Source organism: Oncorhynchus mykiss, chromosome 17 (genome assembly GCF_057628025.1).
Source record: "Oncorhynchus mykiss isolate SJ-2025 chromosome 17, ASM5762802v1, whole genome shotgun sequence".
Lineage (NCBI taxonomy): Eukaryota > Metazoa > Chordata > Actinopteri > Salmoniformes > Salmonidae > Oncorhynchus > Oncorhynchus mykiss.
The window spans coordinates 56,238,716-56,257,076 of NC_143038.1; the positions used below are offsets into that span (position 1 = coordinate 56,238,716).

Genomic DNA, 18,361 nt, shown 5'->3' on the forward strand with positions numbered 1-18,361 from the left:
GTTGAGTAGAGTGTTGGAGGCAATTTTGTAAATGGCATCGCCGAAGGTGAGGATTGGTAGGATGGTCAGTTTTACGAGGGTATGTTTGGCAGCATGAGTGAAGGATGCTTTGTTGCGAAATAGGAAGCCAATTCTAGATTTAATTTTGGATTGGAGATGCTTAATTTGAGTCTGGAAGAAGAGTTTACAGTCTAGCCAGACACCTAGGTATTTGTAGTTGTCCACATATTCTAAGTCAGAACCGTCCAGAGTAGTGATGCTGGACGGGCGGGCAGTGATATGTTGAAGAGCATGCATTTAGTTTTACTCGTATTTAAGAGCAGTTGGAGGCCACAGAAGGAGAGTTGTATGGCATTGAAGCTTGTCTGGAGATTAGTTAACACAGTGTCCAAAGAAGGGCCAGAGGTATACAGAATGGTGTCATCTGCATAAAGTGGGGAGTGATTAACAATATCTTGCACTTCTTCAGTAATGCAAATACATGTTTTTTTGAAGAAGATGGTGGGGATAGGATTGTGAAGGCAGGTAGAAGGCTTAAATGATGATATCACTTTCCTTAGCATGTCTGTGTCAACCAGGGAAAAATAAATCCATTGTGCCTTTGCGTGGTAAGCTAGGGCACATATCATCAAACTTCTCATCAGGTCTTCATTAACTGATAACCATGTTTTTTTAAATGTTTGTTATTAAGCTGTAGTCTGGGCGGCGGGAGGCTTCCATAAGAGTGGCTTCAAAAAAAGCAGCACTACAGTCTGAAGACAGCCATGTAATCAATTTTGAACTCAGTAATGAGGTCATTCACGACCTCATTTGCTAAATACTTGCAAAGTAGCTCAAAAGTACTAAGTAGATTAAAAGCTACCAAAATGCTAACGTTGTCTGTGATGAGATTCAAACATGTAACCTTTGGGTTTCTAGTCATAGGTGTTATACGCCCACACATCCACCACTGCCAACCACCCTCCTTTCATTGTTCTGCTAATAAGAAACCTTTTTCTTATGTAACCATACATAAGGGTGGACAGTAACCTAGTGGTTAGAGTGTTGGACTAGTAACCGGAAGGTTGTAAGAAAATTGGTAATTCTGCCACTGAACAAGGCAGTTACCCACTTTTCCTAGGCCATCATTGAAAATAAGAATTTGTTCTTAACTGACTTGCCTAGTAAAATAAAAATACCAAATCTGACATATTATACTAATTTGAGTTTCCCGGATTTACGTATACAATGTTAGGTCGAGTGTCTGAGACCAGGCTGACCAAGCGCGACTTTGGTCAAACTACCCTGTTTTCTCTAGCTATCCCATTTTCAAATGAGGTGACCCCTAAATTGGGAAACCCTGCTATATACAGTAAAAAGGGGGCAGGGTTTAGGGCGTGTCTTAGTCAACATCTGTGATGACGTCGAAGATTGCTGACTCAGAGGATGTTTTGGAGGAAGTGACAAGAGACTGAAAAGAAAAAGAAATAGGCCCTCTTCAAGTATACCTACAGGGATTCCTCTTGCTTAATACTTTATCTTACTTTGGAAACACAGGTGGCTTACCTACTAGTATTGAAAGTATATATTGCATATCATTAAACAGACGTGCGTTCTGACAGCAACGTTACCACACCACTAACTAGCAAACGAACGTTAGGTTGTTGGGTGGGGGGGGTGGGTCGTCTGTTTTTCATCTAGTTAGACGAAAGACCCATTTGGACATTCCTTAACATTCCTTCCCTGTGTTTGGGTTGATCAAGGTAAGATTTGTATCTGGTATTTTTTTTCTGCACAAATTTTGATAAATGGTTATTTTATGTTTACCAATTTACTTACCTAGCTAACTGAGAATTTGTCCCCGCAGTGGGCGTTGAGCGCTGGACACTGAAGTCAGATACCTAGCTTCTCGACTCTAATATGAGTGTCACTCATCAGTCATACTATAACATCTTTGTCAAAATCAGCCCTGTCCAATTAGTTAGCTGTCTAAACAGCCAGTAAGCATCCAAAACCATGTACTTAGCTATTTTTCTAAATGCATGGCTCTGTAGTATCTAATTAGCTAGGTGCTAGTTAGTAATGGACCAACTAACGTCACGTTAACGGACTATCTAACCTACTAGGCCCATCAGGGGTAACGCCAACATTATGCCAGCTACTAGTTAGCTAAAGTAACGTTGTTAGAAAACAAACAGACCGTTTAGCCAGAGTTGAGCTAACTGTAATGTTAGCTAACGTTACTCAATTTAGCTAACCTTGTTGATAAAATAACTAACGTTAGTGTTGAATGACGTGCTCATCTGTAATCATTAGCTAACTAGCTAGTATTTTAGCAACTGGTAAACATTTGTTTACGAGCTAACTTTGCTAGCCAAATGTTTCATACTAGCCAGCAAGGGGTGTATTCATTAATCGGAATCAGTTGCAAAAATGTTTCGTCTGTTTCAAAACTCTAGGAAGCAAATGAGGGACCTACCTGGGGTGTATTCATTACGGAAACCTTTAGCTGTTTAAGAACCGAACAGAGTAAAAATAGTTTCTCAAGTTTTTATTGTCATGTTCACATGTACAGGGAAACGCCATTCTTGCTTGATTTTTCCCAACCATAAAGTAATACATTTTTTATTTATCTGTTATTTTACCAGGTAAGTTGACTGAGAACACCTCATTTACAGCAACTATCTGGGGAATAGTTACAGGGGAGAGGATGAAAGAGCCAATCATAAACTGAGGATTATTAGGTGACAGATTGTGAATTTAGCAGGGTTAACACCCCTAATCCTACAATAAGTGCCATGGGATCTTTAATAACCTCAGAGAGTCAGGACACCCATTTAACGTCCCATCTGAAAGACCGCACCCTACACAGGGCAGTGTTCCTTGTCACTGCCCTGGGGCATAGGGATATTTTTTTAGACCAGAGGAAAGAGTGCCTCCTACTGGCCCTCCAACACCACTTCCAGCAGCATCTGGTCTCCCATCCAGGGACTGACCAGGACCAACCCTGCTTAGCTTCAGAAGCAAGCCAGCAGGGTGGTATGCTGCTGGCAATATCAGTAGTACTACAAAAAAAAAGTAAAGTAGAACAAGTACACATGAGAGAGATGAAAACACAAAAAGTATACTGAACAAAAATATAAGTGCTACAATTTCATTGATTTTACTGAGTTTAAGTTCATATAAGGAAATCAGTCAATGGAAATAAATTTATTAGGCCCTTATCTATGGATTTCACATGACTGGGCAGGGGCGCAGTTGTGGGTGGACCTGGGAGGGCACAGGCCCAACCACTTGGGAGCCAGGCCCAGCCAATCAGAATGAGTTTTTCCCCACAAAATGGCTTAATTACAGACAGAAATACTCCTCAATTTTATCAACTGTCCTGGTGGCTGGTCTCAGATCCTGCAGGTGAAGAAGCCAGATGTGGAGGCCCCGGGCTGGCGTGGTTACACATGGACTGAGTTTGAGACTGGTTGGACGTACTGCCAAATTCTCTAAAACAACATTGGTGGTGGCTTATGGTAGAGAAATGAACATTCAATTAGCTGATAACAGCTCTGGTGGCATACCAATTGGACACTCCCCCAACTTGAGACATCTGTGGCACTGTGTTGTGACAAAATGGCACATTTTAGAGGGGCCTTTTGTCCACAGCACAAGGTGCACTTGTGGAATCACCATGCTGTTTAATCAGCTTCTTGATATGCCACACCTGTCATGTGGATGGATTATATTGGCAAATGAGAAATGCTCACTAAGAGGGATGTAAACAAAATTGGAGAGAAATGGACCATTTCTGGGATCTTTTATTTCAGCTTATAAAACATGGGACCAACACTTTACATGTTGCATTTATATTTTTGTTCAGTATAAGTCAGGGTCGGTTCCAATATCATATTTACAATGCAGGGATACTGGAGTAGTAGGGTTAGATATGTTTAGGGGTAAGGTAGGCATCAGGATATATGATGAACATTGTAGCAGCAGAGTCTATGATGATTGTATGTGAGTGTGTCTATTTGACCAATTCAAATAGGTCCCCCCTTTTTTCGTTTGCTTCAGAATCGAGGTAATGAGTACATTCCTGAATTTGTCCAATAGAAAAATATTGTTTTCGTTGCAAAATCCATTCGTTTGGAGTAAACGTTTTCAGTTGCAAAACATTTTGTTACAAGTGTACGGATATAGGAAGGACACGTGACATCCCGGCAATTTTGAGGGAAAAAAAGTTATAGCGGAGTTGTGCCTGGTCGTCACTAGTTACCACAAAGTCACAAAGTCCCCGCCTATTTCTACAATTTATCTTCTTGAAATGTGATTTTCCACCTAACCCTAACCACACTGCTAACTATATGCCTAACCCTTACAATAAATTAAAATCAAAAAGCACATTTTTAGTTTTCACAAGTTTTTATGGTAGATCATTTTGACTTTGTGGTTTTGGTAACTAGTGGAAACCGTTATGCATGTTGTTCACACGCCTGTCTGCCCTCTCATTGGCTAGAATGGTCTCACCTGATCTGGCCTCCTCTCCTTCCATTTTTAAAGACATTTATTTTCGTTGTTACTGGCCAATAGTGTAGTTGGTCAATATAATGAATAATCTGTGGTGTTGCTTTCTACATGAGAAACCCATGTGACCCACCCGACTCTCATGAATGTCATGGGTTAGAGATTAAATATGGAGTCAGCAAGGCCACAGTCAGAATTGCCAAATTGTTAGAAATTAAAAAAGTATATAGTGCTTCATTTTATTGTTCAGACTGAGGTTAGGCCTATTTTGGCACCATGCATGGATCTTCCACCCTCAGAATCTAGAGTGGTCCAATTGATCACTTATGTTGGTCTACATCCCAGGTCGGGGTTCCTGAATCCACGGTCCTGTGATCAAATATAATTTCTCACATGCGCCGAATACAACAGGTGTAGACCTTACTGTGAAATGCTTACCTACAAGCCCTTATCCAACAGTGCAGTTCAAGAAATATAGTTAAGAAAATATTTACTAAATCAACTAAACTGGAGGAAAAAAAAATCCTAAAGGAACACAAGAAAATTATATAACAATAACAAGGCTATATACAGGGGGTACCGGTACCGAGTCAATGTGTGGGGGTACAGGTTAGTTGAGGTAACTTGGAAAGTGACTATGCATAGGTAATAAACACCAAGTAGCAGCAGTGTAAAAACAGGGGGGGGGGGGGTCAATGTTAATAGGGTACGCCATTTGATTAATCGTTCAGCAGTCTTATGTCTTGGGGGTAGAAGCTGTTAAGGAGCCTTTTGGTCCTAGACTTGGTGCTCCAGTACCGCTTGCTGTGTGGTAGCAGAGAGAACAGTCTATGACTTGGGTGACTGGAGTCTTTGACAATTTTTGGGGCCTTTTCTCTGACACTGCCTATTATATAGGTCCTGGATGTCAGGAAGCTTTGCCCCAGTGATGTACTGGGCCATGCGCACTACCCTCTGTAGCTCCTTATGGTCAGATGCCGAGCAGTTGCCATACCAGGTGGTGATACAACCGGTCAGGATGCTCTCGATGGTGCAGCTGTAGAACTTTTTGAGGATCTGGGACCAATGCCACATCTTTTCAGTGTCCTGAGGGGGAAAATGTGGTGTTGTATCCTCTTCACAACTGTCTTTGTGTGTATGGACTAGGGCTGAGTGATATGGCCAAAATCTCATATCCTGATATAGGTCATTTCATAAAATGATACATATCACAATATAGCACATTTTCTGTAAATTCAATGAATAAATTGTTTCTATAAAATGACCACGTGTAAAGGCTTATTTCTTATTACATTTTGAATTATACAACCTTCGTTTCTCAACCATGTATATTTGGGCCATGTCTTTGCAAATGTAAGTCGTAGCGGCAGTTGTTATTTCCTTCCATCTTTGTAATTCTTTGCCATATGGTGTGCTGTGGGCAAAAGCCTCTTGCAACATCTTAGTCAGGTTTGTTTTGAGCACTCGACTGTACTTTTGGGTCTCATCCGTAGACTCTCTCCATACTGTTTCACATGATTCTTGCATAGGTGGTAAAATAGGTTAGTGGTGTTTGAGCCTGTTATCGGGACCGGCCTGCGGCATATTTGCAGAGGACGTTTTTTTGGTCCATCACAGACTTTTCATACCCAAACCACATCCATGCGACCGAAGTGGCCCCTCTTTTAGCTATGAGCTCTGTCTCCATGCTCTGTGTCACGTTCACTCTCCTCCATGTTTGTTTGTGTTGCAAATTTCTTTCCACACGGCACGTTCACTTGCTCCACTTCAGCCCCGTCAATGTTAATGGGGGCCTGTTCGGTCCTCCTTTTCCTATAGTCCACGATCAGCTCTTTGTTTTGCTGACATTGAGGGAGATGTGGTGTCCTGCCAGGACTCTGACCTCCTCCCTATAGGCTGTCTCATCATTGTCGGTGATCTGACCTACCACTGCTGTGTCATCAGCAAACTTAATGATGGTGTTGGAGTTGTGCTTGGCCACACAGTCGTGGGTGAACGGGGAGTACAGGAAGGGACTAAGCACGCACCCCTGAGGGGCGCCAGGGTTGAGGATCAGCATGGCAGATGTGTTGTTGCCTACCCTTACCACCTGGGGGTGGTCCGTCAGGAAGTTCAATCATTGTCCTATATTGACGTTTTGCCTGTTTGATGGTTCGTCTGAGGGCATAGCGGGATTTCTTATAAGCATCTGGATTAGTGTCCCTCTCCTTGAAGCGGCAGCTCTAGCCTTTAGCTCAGTGCGGATGTTGCCTGTAATCCATGGCATCTAGTTGGCAAATGTACATGCGGGAACGACATTGTTGATGTACTTATTGATGGAAGAGAAAGGGGGATACCTAGTCAGTTGTCCATCTGAATGTATTCAACTGAAATGTGTCTTCTGCATTTAACCCAACCCCTCTGAATCAGAGAGGTGCAGGGGGCTGCCTTAATTGATATCCACGGTGCCCTGGGAACAGTGGGTCCAACTGCCTTGCTCAGGGGCAGAACGACAGATTTTTACCTTTACAGCTCGGGGATTCAATCCAACAACCTTTCGGTTACTGGCCCATCGCTCTAACCACTAGGCAGCTGGTGAATGAGGTGGTATGCTCCTCAATGCCATTGGATGAATCCTTGAGCATATTCCAGACTGTGTTAGCAAAACAGTCCTGTAGCGTAGCATCCATGTCATCTGACCACTTCTCTATTGAGCGAGTCAATGGTACTTCCTGCTTTAATTGTTGCTTGTAAGCAGGAATCAGGAGGATATAATTATGGTCAGGTTTTATTTGGGGGAGATATGGTTATGCTGTTTTGTTAAGAAAATGTAGGTCAGTGAGAGCAAGGTGTACTATATTGGAGGAGTGGGGGGGGGGGGGGGTCTTTATTCAATAAGTCTTTATGGAAGGGCTCTGCACAAATATGGCCCGCACATCAACAGGAATATTGTATTCCACTCTCTCTGTGGATCAAGTCTCATAGCTTCCTTCACATGTTGAAACGTTTCTGGTTTACATTAAGTCTACATTCCTCTCCCAAACCTGTGTCCTGTGAAAGTGAAATTAGAGGAACCTGTTGTTGGAGGGGCCGGCAGAGTTTAAAAAAACAACAACAAAAAACACCTAGTCTTGTTGTTTATGTAGTTAAACAGTGTCCAGTGAGGCACACTGTACTTGGTTACATTCCCAGAACCATTCCTGCTCCGAGCATTTCATTGTCTGTAATCCCAATGACTGGATCACTAGCTGTGGACCAAATGTCTAGAGTGAGGTTGAGCTAGCAGCTGGTCAATGTAGTCAATTGCACAAAGGAAGTGTTATAATATTTACACTGCAGTAGTAGTGGTTGTAAGTAGTAGCCTGTGATAATATTGCCTGAGCCATGCTGTCGTAGAACATAAACTGCATCGCTTTTTAACCCGGGGGTGGGGGGTTCACAGCAGACACACAGGCAGCATGCTGTGTGTGCCTGTGTTATAGGTTGCTGTTTACCATAATAACAATGTACATGGTTAGTCCACCATTCTAATTTAGTGCCCCTTCTCTTTCCTCAGCTGTGGCACAATGACGTCTAGGAAGAAAGTACTACTGAAAGTCATCATCCTGGGAGACTCTGGGTGAGTGTCCTGTCTACCTTGCTAATTACACTTCTCAACGTAAAAGTTTACAAAATATGTTTGTTTACCAATCACTCTGTCATAACTGTTGCTGAATCTCTCTTGTCAGAGTTGGGAAGACGTCGCTGATGAACCAGTATGTGAATAAGAAGTTCAGTAACCAGTACAAAGCCACAATAGGAGCTGATTTCCTAACGAAAGAAGTGATGGTGGATGACAGACTTGTCACCATGCAGGTACTGGGGAAGGGATACTATCAATTTACTCATCACTTCACAAGTGCTGTGCTGAAGTAGAGGCCAGTGGGTAGGCCTATAATCTATTGTTGTTCATGAACATGTATCGCCTCCCTGTGCTCTGTCACAGATCTGGGACACTGCAGGGCAGGAGAGGTTCCAGTCTCTGGGTGTAGCGTTCTACCGCGGGGCAGACTGCTGTGTGCTGGTGTTTGACGTGACTGCCCCCAACACCTTTAAGACGCTAGACAGCTGGAGGGACGAGTTCCTTATACAGGCCAGCCCCCGAGATCCCGAGAACTTCCCCTTTGTGGTGCTAGGCAACAAGATTGACTTGGAGAACAGACAGGTGGGTCAAGATGTAGTGTTTGAGACCAGAGCATCTCAGGCAGTAGCTTGTGTTCCCCGCAGAGAATGACAGCTGCCCTTTGCATCTGTCAGGTGACGACCAAACGAGCACAGGCGTGGTGTCAGAGCAAGAACAACATCCCCTACTTTGAGACCAGCGCTAAGGAGGCAATCAACGTTGAACAGGCTTTCCAGACTATCGCACGCAATGCTCTTAAACAGGTAGGGGTCAGTCGGGAGCTTATAAGAGCTTTGCTGAATGCCATGTGTGTTTTGTGTATTTACAGTAGTGCTGTCTTGATTTCATTGTACAGTGCCTTTTACACCCCTTGACTTTTTCCACGTTTTGTTGTTACAGACAGAATTTAAAATTGATTAATTTGAGATTTTGTGCCACTGATCTAGACACAATACCCATCAATGTCAAAGTGAAATTTTGTTTGCAGAAATGTTAAAGTAGAAATGTCTTGAATCAGTAAGTATTCAACACATTTGATAAGGCAAGCCTAAATACTTTCAGGAGGAAAAATATCGCTGTGTACACATAAGTTGCATGGACTCACTCTGTGTACAATAATAGTGGTTAACATGATTTTTGAATGATTACCCCATCTCTATACCCCACACATACACACATACAATTATCTGTAAGGTCCCCCAGTCGAGTAGTGATTTTTCAAGTGCAGAGTCAACCACAAAGATCAGGGAGGTTTTCCAAAGCCTCACAAAGAGGCAGATGGGTAAAAAAAATATATTTAAAAAAGCAGACACTGAATATCCCTTTGAGCATAGTGAAGTTATTAATAATGCTTTGGATGGTGTATCAATACACCCAGTCACTACAAAGATACAGGTGTCCTCCCTAACTCAGTTGCCGGAGAGGAAGGAAACCGCTCAGGGAGGCCAATGGTTATTTTAAAACAGTTAGAGTTTAATGGCTGTGATAGGAGAAAACTGAGGATGGATCATCAACATTGTAGTTACTCCACAATACTGACCTAAATGACAGTGAAAAGGAAGTCTGTACAGAATAAAAAATATTCCACAACATGCATTGTGTTAGGGGCAAAACAAACACAACACATCGCTGAGTAAGTACTGTACTACTCTTTATATTTTCAAGCATGATGGTGGCTGCGTCATTTATGGATATGGTAGTCATCTGCAAGGTCTACTGAGTTTTTAGAGCTAAGCACAGGCAAAATCATAGAGGAAAACTTGGTTTCTAACAGACACTGGGAGACATTCACCTTTCAGCAGGACAATAACCTAAAACTCTAGGCCAAATTTACACGGGTTGCTTACCAAGATGACATTGAATGTTCCAGAGTGGCCTAGTTACAGTTTTGGCTTAAATCTATGGCAAGACTGGAAAATGTCTGTCTAGCAATGATCACAACCAGCTTGACAGAGCTTTAAGAGTTAAAAAAAATAATAATGGGCAAATATTCAGGTGTATAAAGCTCTTAAGATACTTATGCTGTAATCACTGCCAAAGGTGATTCCAACATGTATTGACTAAGGGGTTGAATACTTATCTATTGAAGATATATTATTTATTTATTTATGTTTAATTATTGCCAAGAGTGTGCAAAGATGTCATCAAGGCAAAGGGTGGCAACTTTGAAGAATCTAAAATAGATTGATATGTTTAACACTTTTGGTTACTACATAATTCCATATGTTATTTCATAGTTTTGATGTCTTCACTATTGTATGTATAAAATAATAAAAATAAAGAAAAACCTTTTAATGAGTAGGTGTCCAAACATTTGACTGGTACTGTATATATTCCACTTTGACATTAGAGTATTTTGTGTTGATCGTTGAAAAAAAAAAAGACAACTCCATTTCAATCCCAATTTGTAACACATCAAAATGTGAAAGTCAAGGGGTTAAATATCAAAAGAAAAAGTATAAATAATTTCTAATTGCTTATATTTAGCAAACCAGATGGCAAACTTGTCTTTGTTTTTTTTAATTTACAGATACCCAGGGGCACACTCCAATACTGACATAATTTACAAAGAAAGCATTTGTGTTTAGTGAGTCTGCCAGATCAGAAGCAATAGGGATGGCCAGGGATGTTCTCTTGATAAGTGCATGAATTTGGACCAGTTTCCTGTCAACATGTAACAAACATTTTGTCAGGGAAAATGTATAGTGTAAAAAGTACATTATTGTCTTTAAGAATGTAGTAAGGTAAAAGTTGTAAAATATAAATAGTAAACTACAAAACTACTTCAGTAAAAATACTTTCAAGTACTTAACACCATCTCGTCTTTTAGGAGACAGAGGTGGAGTTGTACAATGAGTTCCCTGAACCGATAAAGCTGGACAGGAACGAACGGGCCAAGCCATCAGCGGAGGCCTGCAGCTGCTGAGGACCTAGGAGACCTACAGGGGACAACTGTTTGCCCTGCTACTCTGTCTTGCCTTGTCTACCCTTTATCCCACATGCCCCTGTGTGCTCTCCTCTGCCCAATATCATCACTGGCCTTCGTAGATGCAAGCAGAGTTCCGCTCGTAAAGTATACTTTACACACACACACACACACACACACACACTGGACTCATCCCTGTGTACACATCACACATTTACTCTCAAGATGAGTCTCCAAGCCCAAAGAACACCCAGATGGATGTTAGAGCATTTAACAGCATATCTGCTTATTATTTCCCCTTAACCTGTCTCTTTAGATGCCATTGTTTCCATGGCACCAGCCTCATAACATTTTATAAGGGGGGGGTTAGATGTAGTTCACTCCCAAAGTTCCAGTGGTGAGTCATATCAATGGTATGTGGGGGTTATACCAATGTACTGCCTAAAGATACATGTGTTAATTTGATTGGATGTAAACTAGCAAATCGAACATACAAGTGTGTTTAAGGCATATTTTGCACTTTGTTGTCATGTAGGCTTATTCAAACCCTATTTGACACCTTATTTTGGAGCCACAATAAACACTTTTTAATTTATTTTTTTAGCTCAAGGCAGAAGAGGCAATATGGATTTTAACTCTGCTCCCCAACTTCCATGATGTCCTCAACTGCCCTACACATTGTTTCTCAATGGTGGAAAAGTCAAGCGGCAAATTATTTTGTCAACATTGAGACCTGACACGGGGTAGAGAATCAAACCAAGGGAGATATATTTTCAGAATAGAAATATCTCTACTATTATTAGTACCTGTCTTCTTTTTATGCTGTCAACTATTACAAACCTTTGTCAATCGTTTAAGGCAAGAAAACATGTCTTGTCAGTTTCTCGCTCTGCCGATAGCTCAGGTTGGCAAACAATTTAAGTGCTTGATTTGTATTTTTTACCGATCAGATCTTTTGTCTGTTCGCATATGTTTAGAATTTGAATTGCATCAGAGGACATATGGGGGAAATGTGTTAGCTTTAATCAAGTTAATGAAATGATAAATGCACTTAATCTACATTGTTTGAAAATGTCTTTGGGTTTCAGGTAGTAATAATGGTTATTGAATAAAGAATCTGTGTGTGTGTGTTAGTGCAAGTAGAACAGGTAGTTAAAGCACAGTAGGTTACTATCATGGCTCTCATACACACAGCTGTTGAAAAAAAGTTTACTCAAATCTATAGTATACTCTTGAATACATTGAAATGTGTCATTTTGCATGGGGGCACTCACTTGGTATTTGTATTCAGTCTACTACTTGTACTGAAATATAAAAATTGGTCACTTGTGAAAGTTGACAGAACACGGGACCATCGAAATCTGTCAAACGTTTAATTATTTAATCTTCAACCAACACCAGACATAAAATTAATCAAACCATTTGCGCTCTTCCACCTCAAGACAATAAGACATACATTCTTCAGTCTGTTCCCATCTCTTTTCAAAGTCAGTCAATGTTTGTCCCAACCACTCAGTTGGTCCTGGGTTTCTTACTGGGTCCCTGCAGCCACTGTTGGAGAGGCCCTGCAGTCTTCGGCTGCTTCTCAGGCCTGGTTTCTCCTGTGTGGCCCTCCTGTTTGACTTTCCCAGTATCTGGCTCTTTCCTCTTGGAGGGTGTGCTGCTCTTTAGCCAGCCCATCATCATCTTACTGCCAGCTGAGGGCTTGGGCTCCTGTGGAAGGAAGTGTATATGATGAGGGGAGGCAGGGAGGAAAGTGTAGTATGGTATGGAGCCCATTATGTATTTTTACTCTTCAACGTTTTAAATCTAGATATGTTAAGTGTTTAGAAAGGTTGTCCCAGACCAATGATCAGGAGCTATTCAATGATTGGAACACATCAGACATCTCAAATATGGGTATGTAGCTCAGTGAAGTCATGCAGTTATACTTTCTTAGCCTGGGGATCCACTGGCAGCAGGCACTCGGGAATTGTTTTTGAGAGTTGTTGACCAGTGAAGAGACTGGGTGAAAAGTCTGTTTGTTTTTGGACTGAAGCAGTTTTAGGGCATCTAATGACTTCTCCTCACCAAAATCCAGCCAACTTCTGACCTCTGTCGAGAATCGCTGGCATCCTGCAACACAAGCAAAATCATTGGTGATTCTACCTCATACAAACTTTCATATATAAAGAACATACTTCACTCAAGAAGAGAGTAATGTTTTAAACAGACCCATACCGGTCATGGATGCCTTGATGATAGGGGATGTACCCAGAGTGATCACAGTGTAGGTCTAGAGGGGATCTCCACTATGGGGAGTCAAACAGTCCTGCAATGGTCAGCAACAGCCATCCTCTCCACTCACAGACTCCTTTGCCCTACATAAGACAGAAATACATCAAATCGGTCAAAAGGCAAAGTTTACATTATTTCATTACTGCAGACAGAAGGATCACAAAATGGGTCAGGATGGAGTCAGTGGGAGAGTGCTAAATTATTTTTAGGAAGAAAAGGGAAGATGGGAGACCTCATCAGTGTAATCAGACTCAATCATCTTATTCTGAATGTTAGTTTTCTTAGTGATGAAAGGTGCATGTGTGGGTAGGCTCACCTCTTCCAGGTCTACAGAGCCTTCTTCAGACGTGCATGTCTGTATCCTCCTTATAGGGTGTCCCCTCATCCTGGTCCTTTGTTTTCACGTGAGCGGGTCCTTGAGTCTGGGGGAAATAGATGAAGGGCTGCTTGTCTTTCTCCTGCTTCCATTCATAAAAGCCGTCAGCCAAGATGAAACAGCGCTGTCCTTTCAGCAGCGGATCCTGAATGAAGTGGTACACAAACATTCACTAATACACGGGGAACCAAGTTTGAGGATGCATGCTGTCCCAGTTGATGAGTTATGTGGATTTCATGTGAAGATGAATCCAACTCACTCTGCACCTTGTAGGACTTCTCTAGGCGGCTCCCGCTGCAACAGTTGTTGGTGCTGTACTGCATCTTGCTTGGGTCATTGCTGCCAGCATCCACTCATCCACTGGGGCATTCTGAGGGAAAAGCGGTGGATGCAGACTGTCTGGTTAATACACACATCTCTCTCCAGGCAGGGTGCAAATAAAGCCCCCCCAAAGAAACATCAGCCCCCTAGCCAGGATCAATTGAACACCTATACTTTGCGTACCTTATCAAAATGTCTTTGGTACAAGGCTGGGCTCAAAGACTGTTGACTCTTGTTGTAAGAAGGTACGTATCCGAATCCCATTATTTCCACCTCGGTCTCTACTGAGAGGCGCCCTCCGCCTTCAGGATGAATGCAGCCAAAGATTAAGATTAATCTAACCCATGTATTTGTGATGCAGTCCTCCCACACGTCCTCAGCCCAGTGTCTGATGAAACAACATGAGGTAATGAAACGCATGCATTGTGTATAGTACTGACAAATGTAACATTTTCCACAATGACTCAAGGGCAGCATTCCAAACACTTAAAAGACACCCTATCCCCTCAGCCCTCAAATTAAGTGGACACTTCTGATGATGTTTAATGAAGTCTGACGAGTATACACTTGCAGGGCAAGGGCGGAAGGAATTATTTTCAAATGGAAATTTGTCACTGTTCATCCAGCGATGATTGTGTTTTCAGCCACCGGTAGCTTGTGGGTGCTTTATATGTGCAACAGTCAATTATGATTGCATGTCTATATTAACTATATAATTATTAATATATGCCTACTGTATGATAGCTAGCAAATTAATTAGCTAAATAAAGTTAGCCTGCCTAGCTGGAACTTCTGAAGAAGGAACATTTTTTATTTTAAAAAAATCCATAAGCAAACCAAACAAAAATATTACTACTTTTATGAGATGTGTTTGTGCCGTCATGTCCATTAGTAGCACAATTTCTAACCTTTTTTACATTAGTTTACTTGTATGTTTACTTATACATATTGACGTTGAGGTCTAAAGTTTTGGTTTATTTTTCTTAGCGGATGTACAATAATCGCGAATTGAATTGTGGGGCGTTTCAGGCCGAAGTGAAAATAATTGTACACTCGTAAACTCGATCAGAAAGAATGGCTGAGGGGTTTACATTGCGAATAATCCTTGTTTGGCTAATCGTTTGGACCAACGTCCAAAATGGTGACCGGGATTAGCCCAAGGATATAAAGCGAGGGTAAGTGAACGAGGGTGTCTTTTTTTTTCTTCAACCAGTCAGAATTTGGGTTTAATACTTTTTATGACAAAGTTTGATCTTACTGATACACGGAGAGGTTTCTGGCCGGCAGAATGTTTACTTGGAGTAACAACAGGTTCCAGACAATCCAGAATAGATTTTTGGTTTATATCCAAATGTATTGATAGTGAGTGTGTTACTACACATTTTTGTACTAGTCCCCTCCCAGACCATAGGGCTATTTACATTGGTAGAGCATCCTACTGGAAGCTAAATAGCTCGTTATTAAATAATCATGTAGTTAAGTTTGAGGTTAAAGGTCTGCTCTCACACTTTTGGGAAAGGGCTTGTGAATAAAATCTTATTGCAAGAACTGGGAGCTCTTTAAATTTGAGGTGTCCAAATACCTTAGAAAATATGGTAGTAATCTTGTTTAAAACCAGAAAAACTGAGGAGGAAAAGGTGCTCATTAAGATAACTTCCCTTTCTCAGAGGTCCCCTGCCGGCCTATCGGGGGAGGAGAAGATGGAACTGAGTGAGTTACAAGATAAACTAGATAATATAGAAACTATATAAATAAACTGGATAATATATATAGATGAAATAAACTGCATGATATATATAGATGAAATAAACTTGATAATATATATAGATTACATAAACTGGATAATATATAGAGATTAAAAGTAGAAGGAGACTTTATTAGATCAGGAAAAAATGGATTGAGGAGGGATCCTATTTCTTTAGACTTGAGAAATTTCACTCTACAAATAACACTATCCATAAATTAAACATTGATGGTGTTATTACAGATGACCAAAAATTAAAATGGCTAAATACTGTATACATTTTTACAGAAAATTGTATAGCTCTACGTACTGTCAGGAATCCACAGTCTATCAAACATCTAAAGAACAATAAATCACCAGGTGTTGATGGAATTACATCAGAATTTTATAAATTATTTTCTGAACAAGTAGCTCCCTTCCTATTTGAAGTCTTTTTAGAGAGTATTAAACACAATGTTCTCCCTCCTACAATGAGTCAGGGGTTAATAACACTGATACCTAAGCCTAAAAAATAAGTGCTGCTCATCGATAACTGGCGTCCAATTTGTCTTCTTAATAATGACTATAAGATATTAGCCTTACTACTTGCAAAAAGAATTAAAGAAGTCCTGGATGCAATCATTGATGAAACACAGTCTGGCTCCATGAGGAACAGACATATTTCTAACAATGTCAGACTAGTATTAGACATACTTGACTACTCAGACCTAATAACTGAGGATAGCTTCATATTATTTCTAGATTTTTATAAAGCATTTGACACAGTAGAGCATCAGTTTCTCTTCCACTCCCTTGAGAGACTTGACTTTGGGGATTTTTAATGTAAGGCTATTAAGACTCTATGCAAATGGTAACAGCGCTATCAATTTGAAATATGGCACCTCACCTAGATTTGAGTTAAAGAGAGGAATTGTGTGACACCTTCATATTATGGAATTCCAGTAAAAGAAGAACTTACATATTTAGACATAACCATTACAAAGGATCAGAAGTCTAGAGGCTTACTAAATTTTAACCCTCGTATTAAAAACCCCCAGAAGAAGCAAAATCAATGGCTACAGAGGGACTTATCTTTAAAAGGTAGAGTCCCCTAATAACCAAGGGTGAAGGTATCTCTAGGCTAACATATGACACTCTATCTTTATATCTTGACAGTAAAATAAACAAGGAGATAGACCAGATGCTTTTCAACTTTCTGTGGAGAAACCGTACCCATTACATTAGGAAAACTGTTGTAATGAACACTTATGAGAATGGTGGGCTGAATTTTCTGGACTTTACTACTTTAAATAATACTTTTAAGATCTATTGGATAAAACAATTCTTAAGAAGACCCACTTCTATCTGGACTTTTATTCCTCATCATGTCTTCTCTACTTTTGGTGGCCTTAACTTCATGTTGTTTTGCAATTATAATATTGACAAAGTTCCAGTGAAACTTTCTGCTTTTCATCGGCAGGTTTTCTTGTCATGGTCCTTAATTAATAAACACATTTTTTCTCCACACAGATATTATATATGGAATAATCGGGAAATATTGTATAAAAATACTTCTTTGTTTTTAGAATATTGGTTCCGAAATAATATCCTATTGGTGAGCCAACTGGTAAATGCAGAAGGTCTTTTACTCAGTTCCTGTAAACACCTAAAGATTTTGCAATTGTTTTAGATGCCATTCCCTCAGGTGTTGCTATGTTATTCAGGAACATGTCAAGACCTGGCCCTCAGAGCCTACCTTCTATTGACCCTGTTGACTCATCAGTAGGAAAGATTTGTTTCTCTTTTGGTCCATTCAACAACAGAGCGATACGATCCTTGTTTCAGCAGGATGTTGTATGTCATGCCTTATTGGAATGGATTTATTGATAATATCAGTTGGAAAAAAGTTTGGATGTTGCCACACACATACCTACTTGTTAACAAAATTAAGGAAGTTTCCATATATATATATATATATATATATATATAAAATAACTTAAAACCAACATTAATATGGATAAGTCAATATACAAATGGAATTAAAAATGAATGTAAATAATTTAGAAAGTATGTTACTAATGCACATGGCGGCTCAAACACATATGATAAAAGTAAATATGTTTTTGTTTGATTATTTTTGGGGAAACGTTAACTTGCAAATATAACTTTCCCTGACATCACACTTATACATTGTAATTTTCAATTTACCTGATAGTAGAATGGCTAACATTCGATGTCTGCGGATGCGTTGTCTTCTAGCCAAGATACGAAATGCAATCATAATTAACTGTAGCGCACACAACTGTTTCATGATGACTGAAAACACAACCGTGCGATGAACGACGGTCAATTTAAAATGAATTAACTCTTCCCTCGCCCTGCAAGTGTCAACTCGTCAGACGTCATGAGAGGTCATCAGAAGTGCCCACTTCATTTGAGGGCGGAGGTCTTTTAAGTGTATGGAATACAACCAATGAGAGATATTTCGGGATGTATAAATTTGAAGCATCTGCTTGGCTCTTGCCGACCTCCTTGCTTGTGCTGCTCAATATGACTCATTTGTTCCCATTGACAGAAACTGTATCTACCTTGGTTTAGCTATTC

At 40.5% G+C, this 18,361-nt stretch overlaps 1 protein-coding gene, 1 long non-coding RNA gene and 1 pseudogene across 3 annotated transcripts in view; 2 read left to right on the top strand and 1 right to left on the bottom strand.

Annotated features, from left to right (window-relative positions):
- The first annotated feature begins 1,266 nt into the window (after window positions 1-1,266).
- On the top strand, window positions 1,267-12,420 carry LOC110494516 (ras-related protein rab7). The gene is made up of 6 exons (XM_021569648.3): window positions 1,267-1,742; window positions 8,030-8,092; window positions 8,202-8,328; window positions 8,459-8,677; window positions 8,770-8,898; window positions 10,965-12,420. Exons 2-6 carry the CDS (start codon window positions 8,040-8,042, stop codon window positions 11,058-11,060), a joined length of 624 nt encoding a protein of 207 aa, XP_021425323.1. The 5' UTR covers window positions 1,267-1,742; window positions 8,030-8,039; the 3' UTR covers window positions 11,061-12,420.
- A 448-nt stretch (window positions 12,421-12,868) lies between these two features.
- On the bottom strand, window positions 12,869-14,036 carry LOC110494517 (abasic site processing protein HMCES-like; annotated as a pseudogene). Its single transcript, XR_016487631.1, has 4 exons — window positions 13,980-14,036; window positions 13,654-13,858; window positions 13,281-13,420; window positions 12,869-13,175 (listed from the first exon to the last, which is right to left on the bottom strand). The product of XR_016487631.1 is annotated as an abasic site processing protein HMCES-like (transcript).
- A 997-nt stretch (window positions 14,037-15,033) lies between these two features.
- LOC149976087 (uncharacterized) overlaps window positions 15,034-18,361 on the top strand; it is a 30,045-nt gene continuing 26,717 nt past the window's right edge. Inside the window, exon 1 of the long non-coding RNA XR_016488032.1 lies at window positions 15,034-15,209. This is a non-coding gene — a long non-coding RNA (uncharacterized LOC149976087). The remainder of the gene's footprint in view (window positions 15,210-18,361) is intronic.

Coding starts and splice junctions, on each gene's coding strand:
- LOC110494516 (XM_021569648.3), top strand. CDS start 8,040: ATGACGTCTAGGAAGAAAGTACTACTGAAAGTCATCATCCTGGGAGAC. Junction 8,678..8,769: donor TTGACTTGGAGAACAGACAG/GTGGGTCAAGAT, acceptor TGCATCTGTCAG/GTGACGACCAAACGAGCACA. Junction 8,899..10,964: donor CACGCAATGCTCTTAAACAG/GTAGGGGTCAGT, acceptor CTCGTCTTTTAG/GAGACAGAGGTGGAGTTGTA.